Raw genomic sequence first — 18,029 nt, 5'->3', positions numbered from 1 at the left:
GGGTGGGGGGTAAGTCATCATTGCATCTGAAAGCATGGATACCAGTGCATGTTAATTCAGAGTCACAGTCTCTAAGACCTGAAGAGACTTTAGATTATAGCTAGTTCAACCTCTATCTGAACTATAATCTCTTCTACAAGATCCTCTAAGTGATAATTTAATCTCAGTTTGAAGGTCTCCAAAGGGAAGAACTCTATCTGGAAAGAAAACCTCTTTTGAATAATTCTAATTGTTAGGAAGTTTTCCCTTTTACCAAGGAGGAATTAATCCATCTACAGTTTTTACTCATTGTTTCTAGTTGTTAACTCTTGTCCACATGTCTAATTCTGCTTCCTAAAGGGAGCTTTTCAAACACTTGAAGACACCCATCATGCCCCTACTATGCCTTCAGTTCTCCACATTAAATATCCCTTATTCTTTCAGTTAATCCTCTTCAGCATGTCCAATAGTCCTCTCACCACTCTCATCTCTCTTTTCTAGATTCTCTCTGCATTGTCCAGGACCTTTCCTAAAATGTAGTTCACCAAACTGAACATGTGACTCCAGAAACTGCCTGGCCAAGACAAAGTGGAGCAGAATCATTACCACCAGGAGCCTGGCAAAAACAGCAGACCAACAAGTAAGCAAAGAAATAAAAAGTCAGTCAGTGGAGAGTGAGAGAGTGAGAAAGAAAAGGACTCAGGACACTTCATCCTCATCTTTCACAGTGGCAATGACACTAGAAGATTGGAAAAACAGAGATTTTTCTTAATTTTTTTAGGGAAACTAGTGGATCAGGCAATTGTTCTTTGGAGCTGGGCAACATCATGGAACATGTCAAGAAAGTTATATATTTTTAAGTTATATTGGATGAATCACTTAACTCCCATTACCTAACCCTTACCTCTCTTCTACCATTGAACCAATACATAGTACTGATTATAAGACAGAATGTAAGTTTTTTTAAGCTATATGGTGATCAAAAGAAAGATGAAAGGGGGCAGCTGGCTGATTCAGTGGATTGAGAGCCAGGCCTAGAGATGGGGGGTCCTAGGTTCAAATCTGACCTCAGACACTTCCTAACTGTGTGACCCTGGGTAAGTCCCTTAACCCCCATTGCCTAGCTCTTACCACTCTTCTGCCTTGGAACCAATATACAGTAAGGTAAGGGTGAAAGAAAGGAAGAAAGAAAGAAAGGAAGAAAGGAAGGAAGGAAGGAAGGAAGAAAGAAAGAAAGAAAGAAAGAAAGAAAGAAAGAAAGAAAGAAAGAAAGAAAGAAAGAAAGAAAGAAAGAAAGAAAGAAAGAAAGAAAGAAAGAAAGAAAGAAAGAAAGAAAGAAAGAAAGAAAGAAAGAAAGAAAGAAAGAAAGAAAGAAAGAAAGAAAGAAAGAAAGAAAGAAAGAAAGGAAGGAAGGAAGGAAGGAAGGAAGGAAGGAAGGAAGGAAGGAAGGAAGGAAGGAAGGAAGGAAGGAAGGAAGGAAGGAAGGAAGGAAGGAAGGAAGGAAGGAAGGAAGGAAGGAAGGAAGGAAGGAAGGAAGGGAGGGAGGGAGGAAGGGAGGGAGGGAGGGAGGGAGGGAGGGAGGGAGGCTTGGAGGAAGGTCTGTTGCTTAGAGCAAGGAAAGGGAATAAACATTTATCTAGCACCTTCTATGTGGTAGGTACCATGTTAAGCAATTTGATCCTCACAATTCTTTAAGATAGATGCTATTATTATCCCCATTTTACAACTAAGAAAACTTAAGTGCTTTCTCCAGGGTGGTGTAATCAATAAGTATCTGAGGTCAGATTTGAACTCAGGTCTTCCTGATTCTAGAGCCTGTGTTCCATTAACTGACTTATTTCCCTTCAACCAGCAGGGACTTCAACATGACTTCAAGATACAGTGATTTCTACCAGAAGAAGCTTTATATTTAGGAATGACTCTGGGCCAATGTGGTACAGTGCCAAAATGACTCAATTTAGCATTAGAGAGCCCAGGTTCAAATCTTACTTCTGCTACTTACAACCTGTATGATATTAGACAACCACTCTGGTCCTCAAACTACATATAGATCATATGTAGGTTCATATGTAGGACAAGGAAGATTGGTCTACTCGGGCTGTAAACTTGCCTCCAGAGGCAAATTTATGCTTTATACATATATCTTTAAGATGAATAGTTTCTTTGTTGGGGTTATAAGATAAGAAAGGGAGGAACTCTTCCCCACTCACTCAGTGTAATCACATCCTTTTTGTATCATAAGACTTTCTAATACAAACAAGAATTACCTTTTTTTTTTACAAACAAGAAATGAACATCTTCATATTCTAATCAGCTCAGAATTAGAAATCTTTTTGTTGATTCTATTCTAGTACCCAGTTTTAATAACTAAATCCCTGTCTGGTGACCAAACACCTTCCCACCCGGACTTTGAATCAAAATTCCAAATCCTGGATTTCAATTATCTTTATTCTTTATTTGTTTTTCTACCCTTATACCAGACCTGAAAAGTTGAGTTTACTTGCCCAGGGTTTTAGCTAATCTGTTGCAGAACAGGGATGATTACCAGTCCTAAAATGTCTATACCAGACTCCAAAAAAGTGGTCTACAAAATTATCCAGTTTCTTTGAGTATTCAAATGTCCTTAATTCTCTAGAGAAAAAAAAATATATATATATTTCCAAATTTGCTGAGGAATTTCGTTAATTCTCTCTTTCAAGCTCAGAGCACAGGAATTGTGTGTGTGTGTGTGTGTGTGTGTGTGTGTGTGTGAGAGAGAGAGAGAGAGAGAGAGAGAGAGAGAGAGAGAGAGAGAGAGAGAGAGAGAGAGAGAGAGAAGTAAGTTGGGTGTAGACCACAGATATCAGGGAATGGTCCCTGATCTCTAATGCTGGGGATTCTCTGGGAATCTATATCAATTTTCTTCTAACTTCTCTTTATTCTGCCCCTCCACCCACGATATTTTTTTTTCTATTTCCATTTGCCATTGGGAGGCAGAGCCTCTCTGCAGCCAATCAGAGTTTAAGCTCTGTTTTTTTTATATAATGCCAGAGTGAGTTTGTTTCAATGTTTTCTGATTCTCGACCATGGGATTCTTGGTGCTCTCTCTACTTTTGTTGGGGACCCTGGTCCTTACTGAGATAAGGGCTGGTAAGTGTAATTATTAGGTTAAATGCCTGGAGACAAGGTCGGGAGGGCTGGGACTAGTTTGCTCCGGGACACCTCAGCCTTTGCTACAGATACTGAGCACAGACTAGACTGCGACAGCGGGAGTGCACCGAGACTCTTGGGATCCAAGTCCTGAGCCCCGGCCAAGTTCTTCCTTGTTCCTTGTTCCTGACTCAGGCTCTCACTCTCTGAAGTATTTCTACACCGCGGCATCCCAGCCCGGGCTAGCCGAACCGAAGTTCACAGCTGTAGTCTACGTGGATGATCAGCAGGTCTTGAGCTTCGACAGTGACAGCCGGAGCCAGAACATGGAGGCCAGAACTCCGTGGATCGAACAGGAGATGTCCGATTACTGGGAGCTGGAGACGCGGTTTTCCAGGGAAGCCACGCTGCGTTACCGAATGTGCCTGCAGAAGGTACCAGTATACTACAACCACAGCGAGGGAGGTGAGTGACAAGACGGGACCCCAGGTTGACACATCCGTCCATTCCTGTTAAGGGCTACACACGTGGTCGGGGGCGGGGATGGGGAATCAGAACTTGGAGAGAAGGGCGTGTGGACTTAGGGGGAGAGAAACAAGATTTCTGATCTTGTGGAAATGTCTTTGGGACGGAGATGCTGTGTGATCTTGGCGAGACACAGCCCTTGGGCCATACTGAATCTTCTTGGGGGTGTCAGGGGTTCACACATACCAGCGTCAGTCAGGCTGTGAAGTGTTCTCCAACGGGAGCTTCAGCCGTGGCTTCGTGCAATACGGGTTCGATGGACGTGACTACCTAACACTGGACACTGGGACGCTGCGCTGGATCGCTGCAGATGTCGGAGCTCTGAACAATAAGCGCAAGTGGGAAGCAAATCAAGGAATTGCGGAATATTGGAAGATCTATCTGGAGGAGGAGTGCGTGCACACGCTTCAAAGACACTTGGAAAATGGAAAGGAGAGGCTACTTAGGGCAGGTACCTTCCTACCTTCCTACCTACCTCCTAGCTCCGCTGCACCCCTTCCCTAGGGGGCTTATCAGGCTTCTTCACTCTGAAGCCATGTATGTGCGTGCCGGGAGGTTTCAGAGAGGCTCAGCCTCCCCCTCCTTGAATGGGGGAGACTCTAGCCCTTCTCTTTCCCCTGCAGCTGCTCTCCTAGCCTAAGCTCTCCCAGGAGATCTCTAGTCCTATTCTGGGTCAGAATCTGCCCAAGACGGGACTGTGGTCCCTCTCCCGGCCTCCAATCTTATCTTTGTGTACCTGAAGCAGGATCACCTTGGTCAAGCAACTCTTACCATACTTCTGCCTTTGGCCCCCCACAGACCCGCCCTCTGCTCGAGTGACCCGACACACAAGTTCTGACGGGGAGGTAACCCTAAAATGTAGAGCACAGGACTTTTACCCTGCGGAGATCTCACTGGTTTGGCTGAGGGAGGGAGAAGAACAGCTCCAGGACACGGAGTTCATTGAGACCAGACCTGCGGGAGATGGCACCTTCCAGAAGTGGGCAGCTGTGGAGATGCTCTCTGGAAGTGAGCATAAATACACCTGCCGAGTGCAGCATGAGGGCCTGCCTGAGCCACTTTTCCTGAAATGGGGTAAGGACCGAGGTGGGATTGGGGGAAGCTCTCTGCCTCTAGCTATTTCCAGGGACAGAAGGCTCTGAAGCTATTCTTGAGTGGTAAAGTGGGACTTCGAATAGGGAACAGTGTCTCTCACTTTTCATTTTCCTTTTAGAGTCACAGTTCTCATCCATAGGACTCTCTGCAGGAGTCATCACTATTCTCCTCCTCCTAGCTGCAGTCATTATCGGAGTTGTGGTCTGGAGGAAAAATACTTCAGGTAGGGAAGAGTGAAAGGGGTTCAGTAGGTAGCAGGCATGGTGGAAATTCTGTGTCGTTCCTCCTTGTTTTGTATCTGTCTCACCCAACAAATCTCATTTCATAGTAAAGATTGATAATCTATATAGTCCCTGTGACAATAGATGAACAAACTAATAAAGGTACACTATTTTTTCACAGATTATCTATTTTGGGTGCAATAGGGTCAGTGAGTAGGGTAATTACTTCAGACAGACCAGAAATAGATGCAGAAATTTAGGTGGAAAGAACTGAAAACTTTCTTCTCTTCCTGTTGTTAGAGTCACAGTTATAAGAACTTATCCTAGGTAAATGGCAGATCAATTGAATCCCTGGGATCTCAGTGTACTTGCCTCTCCCCTAAACTTTCCCACTGGCTTGTTGTTTATTCATTTATTTGTTTGTTTGTTTAAATTATAGATAGCAAAAGAGGAAGCTATACTGCAACTGCAAGTAAGTAAAGGGTTGGCATATGGATAGAAGGGAGAGGTTGGTTTATTTAAACCTTGGGATGTGGGAAGTGGGAACCCAGAGACTCTCACCTCTGCCCATCCCTTTTCATACTCCTTCCTGTTCTGGGCAATAAGATCTTGATTAGGTTATCTCTCTCATGTTTCTCTAGGTAATGACAGTGCCCAGGGATCAGATGTCTCTTTTACCGCAAGAAGTAAGATTCTGGAGGGGATGGTATAAAGGTGACAAATGCAATGAAGATGAATGACAGTGATTGGGGCTAAGAGAGTTCCTGATTTTGGGAGTGGTGGTGAGATAGGTTGTCCAAAGTAATGAGAGGTTTGATGGTAGAAATGACTTTCCTTAATCTGTGTTTCTTTCTTTCCTTTTTTTTTTTTAAGCCTAATGGAGTTACCCTGTATGGGACAGAGAGACAACCACGGGCACTTGCTTCTCCATTTCATTTTTATTTCCCTATTCCCAGCTTCTCTCCCTGTATAAACCTTTGTGATCAAACCCATACCCACCAGTCAAACCTTATAATAGGGAACATTGGCCCTCTCAGTGTATTATTTTCTACCTCTCCTGCTCCTTCCACCCGCTCTCTTTCTATACTACCTACCAGACTTTGGAGGAAAGAAATTAGAGTGAGAGCAGTAAGATTATATAGACTTCTCTGTCCTCCCCAGCAATGAACTTGTCTTTTTCCTGATGTTTGCTTTATGAGTAGAAAGATATACTGAGTAATTTTTCTTGATAGCTCAATTCCCATTCCTCCCCATCCCAATTTCATGGAATTGTGCATAATACATAATATATAATACATAATACAAGAAAAGGAAAAGAAAATAAAGATTTTAAGATTTTTAAGAATTATATTATTGGCAGGGTTGATTCCATGGTTGCAGATGGGAGTCTTGGTTAGGGTGGAGGGAAAGACTGAAGTAGAGGACAATGTCTTTTTATAATAACTACTCAAATATTTTGTTTTTATTTTGTTTCTCCCCTATACTGTATGTTCTGTTAGTCTGCATATGTTGTAAAACTGACATTTTCCAGGAAGTCAGAAAGACCCTACGTTACTGTAACCAGAGAGTTACAAGCTGATAAAGTTATAACCAGAAAAACCTCAGGGGCTATGTAGTCAGATCTTTTTATTTCATTTAGTTGGCTAGGTGGTATAGTGGGCTTGGAGCCAGGAGAACCTGGATTTGAGATGCCAGCTCTGATAATGTCTATTTGCATGACTCTAGGTAATTCACCTAGCCTCTCTGGGCCTTAAGTTCATCATTGGTAAAATAGGCATGCCAATAGCACCCACCTTACAGGGTTATTGTGAGGATCAAATAAGATAATATCACATATGCAGGTTCTTTCCAAACCTTAGTTCGGTTGTTCAGTCATTTTTCAGTCAGATCTGACTCTGTGACTACATTTGGGGTTTTCTTAGCAAAGAGATTTGAGTGGTTTACCATTTCCTTCACAGGTGAGAAAACTGAGGACAATAGGGTTAAGTGAATTGCCTGAGGTCACAGAGGTAGTAAATACCTGAGGCTAGATTTGAACTCAGGAAGAAAGTGAATCTTTTTGACTCTAAGTTCAGCATCTTATCCACTGTACCACCTGACTATCTAGGATATCCCAGTGATTTTCCTAACTCACTACCCACCCATCCAACACATACATGGGACCATGTGGGGATGCCAAGAATGTTTCTCCTCATCATAAAAACCTCATGGGTTAGCATGTAGTGATAGACCTGGGGTATGGGGATAGAAGATGAAAAACAAAGAACCTGGAGTCTTGACTAATAACCTGACAGAGTAAGTGCTATACCACTCTTCTCATTTTCTATCATTTTCCTCCTGGTTTATAGGTTGAAGGATAAATATTTTGCTTTCAAATAGTCTCAGTATCTCTGATGAAAAGTTACTTCACATTCTCCCTAACCAGAGCAACTGCTATGTTCCAAATCCCTAAACCTGTAGTACGTAATGCATATATATAATATGTATACAACATATGGATATTTGATATATAATATGCATATATATGATATATGAATATCTATAATATATCTCTTCATCCTACTCTTCTAATACAAGGTCCAACCACTTTACCAATCCTGTCAGTACTATCTTCAAACAATATTTTAGGAAAAGACATATTGATATTATACCAAACAACAACTCACAAGAAGAAACTTAAAGATAAGCAAAGTTGCCTCTGAGTCAAAATCTGAGAACCCTACTATAGGCATACATTCCAATAAAAGTAAATACTAGTCCTACTTTCACAACAGGGTCTATGATTGCTTCTCTTATCTTTATTGAGAATCAGGAGAGAGTAAATCTGTGTACTTGACATAAGAAGCTCTTAAGTTTATCTATCAGTTAATAAACAACTGTGACCAGCCTTTCTAACTTTCTAGTTACCTATACTACTTAAAGGATTGTATAAAACTAATTAGTTTCATACTAAATCATATAAAAGCAAGTTAAATGAAGTATATGCAGATGAAGCTCTTTACTATTACATTTTCTGATCAGATGCTGGTAGTATTCTCAGGGCTGTCACTTCTTGGATGCCATTAGTTGAAATCCTACCCTTATTCTTGGGGTTCTTGTCCATTCCATTAGTTAGCAGTGACTAGGGTCCCAGGTCCAATTACCCAGTTAGCATCAATAGCTTTTTATAAAGGAATACTTAATTAGAATGTATTACAAGGATGAATTTCTCACCAATACCTTGGGAGTTCACTGTCCCCTGAAATTACTTCAGTTTCTGGGGAGAGTAGGCTCAGACATAACCAAATTTCTATATTACATTGGTCCCTCCTAATTTGTATCTAAATGCAGTATTATTTGGCAGTGGCCAAATAAGTCCTCATTTCAGCTCCTTCTGTCTGGGTCCTGAATGTTTCTCCTTCATCCAAACTTCAAAACCTGGCATGGATTCCTTGACTTCCAGGCTCCTGACTTTCTCTTCTGACCTTTGGAAATTCCTATGGTCATAACCTTCAACTTATTTCACCGAAAAAAATAAAAGAAGGATGACCACAGCAAACAGATAAAGAACCAAAGCTAAGATTCATAAGGTCACATGTCAGCCTCAGAGGGAAAGAGACACAAGGAATTTCCACTTATCTCCTTGTTTCTCACTGCTATCAGTAAAAGAGTAAAGCCAAGATACAAACAAGAGGCACAATGACCAGAGAGCTAGTATACGTGGGAAAGTGCAATGTGGAAAAGAGAGAAATTATAAGGCATGCAGCAAGACAAGAAGCAATGACTGGAGATTGATCAACTGTGAATCAACGGAAGGTTCCATTTGGAATGTTACAGGGAAACAGTTGAAGGCAAGAGCTAACTGCTGAATAATTTCTGGGTTTCTTGGCTGATGGTGGTGACTTTGAAGGAAGAAGCTGAGTTTATCTCTAGGACTTGGGAAAATCAAGTTGGAGGTGGGTTGGCTGATTTGAAGGCAAAAGAAGAAGGACAATAATCCATATATCTCTCTCTGACTTGCTCTGTTTCATGGTAGTGACTGAATTGCCATTTTCTCTCAATATCCTCCAACCTAAGGCTCATTGTAGATAATAAGGAAAACCCCAACCCTGTTACCTCCATCCTTCATCTTTTCCTGTCTTCCCCCAAATAAACCCTTACTTAAGATAAAAGAAGATAGAAAGTATTTTCATTTGAGACAGCACAAACTCACCTTGAGTAATTTAGTAAGCAGAAGAAGAAGACAAAGGGGAGGGAAGCTGAACAGGATGAAGAGGGAGGTTGAGAGAGAGGGAGGAAACAGGAGGAAGGGAGGTATAGAGGGAGGAGGGCAGGCAAAAGAAGATAACAACCTGATTTATTATCGTTTACCCATCAAATATACCCCCCCCAATATTATCTATTACAATTTGGCACCTCAGACTGACTGAACTTTATAATCTCTAAAGATAACAGCAAGATGTTTAAGCAAGTGCTCTGTGGAGTTGTGCTGGGAGCCATTATGGCTTTTTGGATTTATAACACCCTATACAGTAAAATGACCACCATGATTGTAGATTCAGTGGAATACCTTGGCAACACCATGATATTCATACTAAAGTTGCCATTCCAAAAAGAAACTGTCCTCTGGCACATTATGACTCAAGTTTATATCATCTCCATGGCTGTTATACAGACACTGACTTATTTGAAGAACATCTATAGATTTATAATCCCCAAAAAGGCAGCACAGATAATGGTGGTGGATACTAACTTGGAAAATGTTATTAAGAACATGTTTGAGGAATTTATGAAGGCAAAAGGGCTAGACAAGATTAAGGATAAGGGACATGGCCAGACAGATAGTGCACCCAAAGAGAAAGACAGAAAGGCAAAGAAAGCAAAGGCTGATTTACAGGGAAATGGCAGTGACAAGGACACTAAGTCTGAAAGTGGACCTGAGAAAATTTTTCCACTAATGGATGTTACCAAATTATCAAGTACACCTGGTATGTTACATTCAAAGGTGCATAGACAGTTTACAACCCAGGAGCTTGATTCCCTGAAGAAACGGGTTCCAAAATTTATCGATCAACCCTATAAGACTCAGAATTCAAACGTGGTTTCCGAATTTTTGATCCAGATTTCCAAGATGTAGAATTTCTCGTCTGAACTGTTTAGTTCCCATGAGCATTGCCAATTCATTGAAAAGACTAGGTCAGAAAACAACCTGACCAATTGACCCACAGAGGAGCAAAGGGAAGACCTCGATTTTTCTAATCCCACCAGCATGACCTACTTAAGGAAATGTAGGGAAGACCTGCTCCAAGCTATTAAGCTCTGTTGTTCAAAGCCTAATGCCTGGGCAAGATTTGACAAACTAATGCAAAATAGAGGGGAACATACAGCTTCATTTATAGATCATCTCTTTGAAATGGCTGAATCAATTATGATGGTTTAGAGGCAAATACTGATGAGTCTATAATAATCACGTGAGGAGACAGTTTTTGAAAGGGTGCACACCTCACTTGAAGTACTTTTTTTCAAACATTACTTTCCAAAGTATGATTCTGTGAGTCTGATCAAATTACGTGAAATCGTGACTTACCTGCATAAAAATCATTCAGAGCAAAATAAACAAATGCAAGATTTAAGGGAAAAATTAGAGGTAACAGAGAAAAAATTAAGAGAAAAGGAGATTGAGGAAATCAAGAAGCTGAATACCGTTAGGACATACACAAAACCTACTTATAAACCAAAAACAATACAGAGAGAAACTAGACAATATTTTTTCTGCCATAAGAAAGGACACTGGATCAAAGAAATATGAAGTAAATAAGAATAAAGGCACACTAGTAAGACACAGAAAGCAAAATTCTACTTGCTATTCTCATTGTAAGCTAAAATCCACACAACAGCCAACTGATTTACAGGAAATGCAACAGGCTATTAAATCAGTAGCTAAACCTAAATATTCTGACATGATTAGGAGAGAATTATGAAGCCAGGCCTATAATGTATGTAGTTTGATACATTGAGGTAGAAGAAATGGTGAAAATTCAATACAAGAAAGTGAATCTGTGAGTGATAGCAAATGCAATTAGGCAAATTTGGTTGGAGGGTATGTGGAATAACTGAAGAAAAGTAAAATATGATGGATAAATATATAATGTATGCATATTATAATAATGTATATATAATAAATACTTAAGGTATAATATATTTGTAATATGCAATAGAATGGACAAGGAAACCTCCATTTATAGGGTTGAGTTTGCACTGGCTCTTAAAGAACAGGTAAAATTTAGACAAATAAGAGTGTGCCAAGACTGGAAAGTCAGTGAATGGAGGAACTATTTCTAATCCTTTTTATCTGCTTCAACACTTAACACAATGTTTTACAATAAGTAAGAACTTCAATATTATTGCTTGATTCAGCATTAAGCTGGGGAGTAAAGAGATTTATATATATATATATATTATTTATATATTTTCATATATGATTTATTTATATGGGGATATATTTATATATTATAATATTTTATATATGTTTATATATATATTTAATAACAGTACAAAGAATGCTAGGTTTAGAGTGATGTTAAGCTGCATTCAAATTCAGGTTCAATTACTTATTACCTGAATGACCTTGAACAAGTCATTTAAGTTGTCTGTGCTTCTCTTTCCTTTTCTTTAAAATGAATAGGTTGGATTTGATGAACTAAAAGTTGACTCACAACTCTATATCTAGGAGCCCAAGAGCCTATCCGATAAATCTAGCCAGTATACCACTTCATACAGGGGAGTTAATGTGCTGCCTTAGATAGAATGTTGGATTTGGCGTCCCATCTCCTTGTTTTAAATCGTGGAACTTCGACTTATTACCTGTGTGACCATCTTTGTGGACCTCAGTTTCCCCATTTATAAAACAATGGAGCTGAATTTGATGATCTTTGGATCCCTTCCAACTTTTAATCTATGATCCTTATGAATGATGAAAATAAGAAAGTTGGTTCAGGCTAAATTCCTAAAGGCATTTTCTCTCCAATCATGCAACCATCATCCTAGTTCAGAATTAACTTTTGGCTGAACTTTTATAGTAACTTTCTACTTGAGATCTCATTATCTTAAGTCTCTCCTTATTCTAATCCATCCTTTATTAAACTGCCAAATTGATTCCCCTATAGTGTGGTTCTGACCATGCCACTTCACACTATTTAATAAATTCCACTGACTCCCTCTTACCTCCAGGGTCAAATAGAAAGTCCTCCCTTTAGTTCTTGATAACCTAGACCAGAGTTGGCAAAGGTTTTCAAGTTCAGGTGATCAAACTGCAACTTCAAGTGGCTTGTGAGCCCCTCCACATTACCTCAGAGAGCAGAAAGAGGAAGTATTCTTTTTGAGTGGCTGGACAGAGGGATGGGGCACGCAAAAAATGTCTTTGGGCCCTGGGAAGAGGGGGAATGAAGCCTCTCCCTGGGTGCTGGCTCTGCACATGTACCAGGCCTTCGTCAATGCTGACCTAGATAGACCCTTTTCACCTTTCCCATTTTCTTATACTTTCCTGCTCTCCATTCACAAGATTCACAACATTCCATTTCTCATTTCCATACCCTTTCACTGGCTATTCCCTATGCTTATGAGAGAAATAATTTGACCCATACTATATTTGATTAGACCCCTGCCCATCCTAAGTCAGTGATTCTAATTCTATGCTAATTCCCTATGTAAGGGACAGAAATATAAAGGGTTAATATAAAAGGTTGGACTGGCTTATTTAAGAGTAAGGTCGCCAGGAATTTTGATCAATTCCAAAATGATTTTTTTAGCAATTTACTTATAAAATATAAAAAGAGTTAAAGTAAGAAAATCAGAGAGAGGATAGGGTAAGATATCAAACCTAACATACTAAGTATTTTGCTCCAACCCCTGTCCTGCCTCAGCACAGGCAAGGCTAATTAGTCCTTAGCTGGAGGGTCCTCAGCCATGAGCAAAGGACCTGGGGATGCATGAAGCCTCTTTCAAGAGGGGAGGCCTCTCCTGAGGCTAGTCCCTTCAGAAAATCTAGGAGAGGAGTCAGTCTTTTTCACTCACCCCATGTGGTAGTTTTAAGGGAAAAGTCCAAGAGCAGTCTGAGGTCTCAAGCTGGAGCTCCTTCAAGATCAAGTTGAAGGTAAAAGACATCTTCACAGGAAGTTCTTGGCATTTTTAAAGCCCATCCTTTTCATCACTTCCTGTAACTTTCCTCTACTTTACATGCACCAATTACAGCTAAAGCTTTGCTTAGGACTGCCCAGGAGGCAGTCAGTTGATTCTGATTCATCACCCACTATTGCACACGTGGGTCACAGATCTTCCTCACTCAAGTGTAAGGGGGGTGTATATGCTTCTGGAGATTAAATCTAAAAATATGCAGAGGAGAGTTAATCCCATATTTACACCTATCAGTATTATCTAGTTTAATGTGAATCCATTGGGAGAGTGATTATTTCTCTTATATTAACAGACATTAATATACATTCAGTTGGTTAAGTACAATCAACTAATCTTAATACACAATATAAGAAGGAGTAATTAGATTGGGTTGGTTGAAAAGAAGCTTCAAACTTGCAGAGGACTTCCATCCAAGAGACCTGATGAGCAAATGTCTGCCTAAGCAAGACCTCCAGACCTCCATCCTCAGCCTAACCATCTAAGTCCTGTATGATTAGACTAGCACACGTCTCTATGGAATGTATCTTAATTGTTCCAATTTTGTAGAAAGTGCTGGGACAAGGGATATGAGATCATTCCTGTGATTGTCAGGATAAAAGAATGAGGGAAAAGCCATGAAAAATACAATGTTACAGAGCAGTATTAGAATCAAAATGGCATAATATCAAGAGTAAATCTTCACAATTAGAATATAAGGTCCTATAGGGCTAATTCTGTCTTTCATTTGATTGTATTTGTATACCCAGCAGTTTGGCATGCTGTATGGAACATAGTAAGCACTTATTAAATGCTTTTTTCTATTCCTATCATATTTTCTTCCCATTTAAACAAATCAGCAAAAATTACATAATTAACTTTTAATCATGAAAAATTTACTAAAAAGAATAATTATTACATAGCAGTCCACCCATAACTCTGACCAATATGCAAAGAGTAGAAACAAAGTTACTAAAAGCTATCAAGGAGGCATATTAATAAAACTCACATGCCTAGGGCCATTCTGGACTCTGACTTCAGTCCCTGATATTCTCCATTTCTTTGGGAATACTGTACACCACAATTCATCTCCTGGGAAGGCCTCTTTTTCACTGACTTTCACTCAAACTGTGTCTTCATTCGTCTCTCAGATAGTACTATGCTTTTTTCCCCTCTCAAAAGCAGTTTCTTTCTGTATCCCAAAGAGACAATAAAAAGGGGGAAAGGACTTACTGTATAAAAATATTTATAGCAGCTCTTTTTGTGGTGGCAAAGAATTGGAAATTGAGGGGATGTCCATTAATTGGAACAAACTGTGTTATGTGTTGATAATGGAATACTCTTATCCTATAAGAAACAATAAGCAAGATGATTTCAGAAAAATCTGGACAAAAATCTGTGGGAACTGATGTAGAGAGAAATAAGCAGAACTGGAAGAAGATTGTACGCAATAACAGCAATAATGGATGATGCTTAACTGTAAAAACTTGGCTACTCTCAGAAATGTAATGATCTGGGACAATCCTGAAAGACTTATGATGAGGGATGCTCTCCACCTGCAGAGAAAGACTGTTGGAGTTGTCTTTCACATCAGTGTATTTTTGTTTTTATTTTGGGGCTTTGGTTATGTATGACTTTTCTTTTACAACAATAACCAATATGGAAGTGTGTTTTACATAACAATAAGAATGGAGGGCCGGAAAAGCAGTTTCCTTAGGCTTAGGATCTGCAAAACTATTCAGGATGAAATCTGAGGAGTTTTTCCTTCTAAATCAAAAAGTGACAGGAATGAACAAAACAGAGAAACCTCTGAGGGGTTTTCCTTCCATAGGTGGTAGAAAAGGGAAAGCCATACTTCTTTCTTCAGGCAGCTCTATCAAGTAGCAGTGAAGTTTTTCCTCTAATCAACTCAGCCCTCAGTAACACATAGAAAGCCTTTTTTCCTTCCTTCAGGTCAGGGGGAAGGGATTGGGGAATGCAAGCTCTTCTCTCAGTTCTCATTGCATCTGCTTTTCTATGAGCCTCTATTCAACATGGCTCTGGCAGGTATTAGCTCCTTTCCATCAGCAGGGGACACTCTCCTCATTCTGTCTGCTCTATTTTTAATTTATTTTTTCCTTTTCTGTTTCCTTCCTCCAATGCTTTTTCTTTCTTCTTCTACTTTCTGTCTTTCTGGTGCCTCAAAGTGAAATCACCTTGAAACTCGCTTCTATCTTATGATAGAAAATTAAATTCCTTTTTCTGTTAGATTTATCATAAAAAATACAACAGTCTCATAGTCATCAAAAGTACTAGTTAAAAAATTTCCCAGCTATCAACCTTAAATTACTTATGATATTAATAAGTACATCAATTGATAGGAAACAAAGCACTTTAGTCATATTTGCTAAAGTCATTTTTTCTTTGAGAGCTGCATTCTCTTAGGTCCTCTTAGAACTGCCTCATTCTCTAGTTTGTTTCTCCAATGACTTACTTTCTCAGAAATTCATTCATAATTGTCCATGTTTCTGTATATTTTCACAAACAAAATTGTCACATTTGAAAAGGGGCACTCCTTTATAAGAATATAAATCCCCTTTGATAGTCTTGACTTTTTGTTTTTTCCAAATGAATTTTGTTTTTTTTTTTCTAGTTTAATATAATATTTTTTTTTGGTAATTTAAAAATTGGGATAGCATTGAATAAATAGATTCTTTTAAGTAGGGTTCATCTTAATTATATTGGCTCTGCCCAACAGTGAACAACCTATATTTTAATTGAATTAAATAATTAAGCTATTTATTTAAATCCGACTTCATTTGTATAAAACATGTTTTATAATTATCTTTATATAGTTTCTGGGTTTGTTTTGACACAATGTCTAATAGCTGGTGATCCAAGTAATGAAAACCTTCACTAAGGAGTAACCCACCACTTTCCAAGAAATTTCTGTTCCACTTTTGGATAGATAGATTTAACTGACAATAAGTTTTTCCTCATAGAAGTTAGCAGTAGCAGTAGTTGCAGAAACAATTGAGATGGTAGAAAGCATGAGCAGAAAAGGAATAATGATGGCAGTCACAGGGGCCTGATGATATGTGCCTTCTTTATCTTCTTGTCTTAAACCACTGGTGGCAGCACAAATAGCAGCAACTGGAAGGCAAGACAAAGGGTTCACGACTCACTGTTGGCAGTGGATGGATCTTTTCAGGGTCTACTTTCACTTCCCCCTCCACCCTCTTTCCCTTCAGGTGGGGATTTAAATCCAAAGCTTCCTGTTCTCTTAATGTTAATGCATTACTATTATAATGGTATTTTATCTTGTTAGAGATCTCAGTTGAAATTCTTCACTACTATTTCATGATTATATTTTTACTAGGGCGAAGTAGGGATTGGATTGCTGCAGCTATTCTTTGGCTGTGTGGATCAGTGAAAGTTGCCTGTTCCCAACTTGGTGGTTAAAGGTCACTGGAGCAAATCAAGCTAATATTGAGTTATTATTCCATTTCTCTTAATAACTTAACAACTCTCCCCAAAGTGAGACCCTTTGTACCTCGTAGCTTTTTTCCCCTATTCCACACCACCCCTTCCCTATGTCTCCACTAAGTGAGACTGTCTTTAATATTTTCTTATAATCCTTCATGAATCACAGGGAGGGAATTATATGAGCCACAAAGCTATTCTCTCTTCCATAGGGACTGTGACAAGGAAATCACTTTAAAAGACTGATATATATTAATTTAAGGTCGCCAAGGAATTCAGCTATGTAATTCCTAAATGAAAACTCAAGCCAGCAGTCAATCTTTTATGGAGTTTAATTACAATAGGAGTTGGAATTAGAGATAGAGAGAGAGAAAAACGGAGAGAAGGGAATAGGGCTTAAATACCCCTTCTGTTTAGGCTGGGCCAAAAGGCCCAAGCCCTTAGATAGCTGGGGCAAAGAAAAGAGATCAGTCCCTATTACTCACGTGACCAAAATGGAGAAACAGTCTCAGAGGCCCCCACCTTCAGCTTCCTTCAGAGCAAGCTTCTCAGAGCACACACGAACCACACCGACCAACTACTCCCCCCAAAAAAAACCCCTGGAGTCTTCAGACCCCCTATCTTTAAGGAAACCATCCAAGTTCCTCCCCTCAGTTCTCCCATCTACCAATCACTGTTCATCAATTTCCCTGTGCCAATGGAGGCTCTAGCTTAACCCAGGACCGCCCAGAGGTTTCTGGCTTTTGCACATGTCTGTTGAAGGTCATATTTTCAAATGATTAAATCTTTGCTCCTTTGCTACAGCCCTTTCTAAATCCTGTTAACCTGAGTAGGGTAGAGATTGGAATAATTAAATTTTGATCTAGGCTGCAGCCCTTACTCAATCCTGTTAGGACTGAATAGGGTGGAGATTGATTCCAAGTATCTCCTTTGTATCAATTCTAAAATCAATCATGACTCAAAGAAATTCCTGTTCTATGCTTAAGCATAGGTCAAAGTCCTTTCCATTGTTCAGCAAAAGGTTTCTGTCCTAAAGTAATCTTAAGAAGGGAAGAGAAGGAACCTCCCATGCCAATGGGGTTCCCATTCCAATAGACTATCAGTAAGAAATTTTCCAAGTATGAAATATCCCAATGGTGAAATTTCCAACATTTATAAGTCTAAGGAATTTTGAGGTTTACAGGACCCTGGAGAATGGAGAGGACTAGTCAAAGGATAGTGGCTAGGAGAGAAGACTCCTTCCTGAGCTTTCCTAGGTTTGGTCTCAGAGGATGCTTTCCCTTCCTCCTTTCTGGTTGGTCAAGGAATATTATGGAGAATAGGAGACACCCAATCAATTGCCAACAACAATGTTATCTACTGATTTCAACTTTCTAGAATTTAAGTTAGTTAAATGGTTCCAAATACATTTATGTATATTAGAAACTCTTTAGAAAGGTCTAACTCTTTAGAAAATCCCCCCCCCTTTCC

At 39.5% G+C, this 18,029-nt stretch overlaps 1 protein-coding gene across 1 annotated transcript; it reads left to right on the top strand.

Moving 5' to 3' along the window:
• Positions 1-3,005: 3,005 nt before the first annotated feature.
• MODO-UE (MHC class I antigen) lies at positions 3,006-7,715 on the top strand. Its single transcript, XM_056817962.1, has 8 exons — positions 3,006-3,108; positions 3,304-3,573; positions 3,806-4,084; positions 4,432-4,707; positions 4,847-4,951; positions 5,389-5,421; positions 5,591-5,635; positions 5,823-7,715. The coding sequence occupies exons 1-8, from the start codon at positions 3,045-3,047 to the stop codon at positions 5,825-5,827; spliced, it is 1,077 nt and encodes a 358-aa protein (XP_056673940.1). The 5' UTR covers positions 3,006-3,044; the 3' UTR covers positions 5,828-7,715.
• The last annotated feature ends 10,314 nt before the right edge of the window (positions 7,716-18,029 follow it).

Source organism: Monodelphis domestica, chromosome 2, assembly GCF_027887165.1.
Source record: "Monodelphis domestica isolate mMonDom1 chromosome 2, mMonDom1.pri, whole genome shotgun sequence".
Lineage (NCBI taxonomy): Eukaryota > Metazoa > Chordata > Mammalia > Didelphimorphia > Didelphidae > Monodelphis > Monodelphis domestica.
This window is presented reverse-complemented; position numbering and strand designations above follow the sequence as displayed.

Excerpts from the sequence above, each read along its gene's own strand:
- MODO-UE (XM_056817962.1), top strand. The coding sequence starts at position 3,045 with ATGGGATTCTTGGTGCTCTCTCTACTTTTGTTGGGGACCCTGGTCCTT. Across the intron at positions 4,708-4,846 it reads GCCACTTTTCCTGAAATGGG|AGTCACAGTTCTCATCCATA; the intron begins GTAAGGACCGAG and ends TTTTCCTTTTAG. Across the intron at positions 4,952-5,388 it reads CTGGAGGAAAAATACTTCAG|ATAGCAAAAGAGGAAGCTAT; the intron begins GTAGGGAAGAGT and ends TTTAAATTATAG.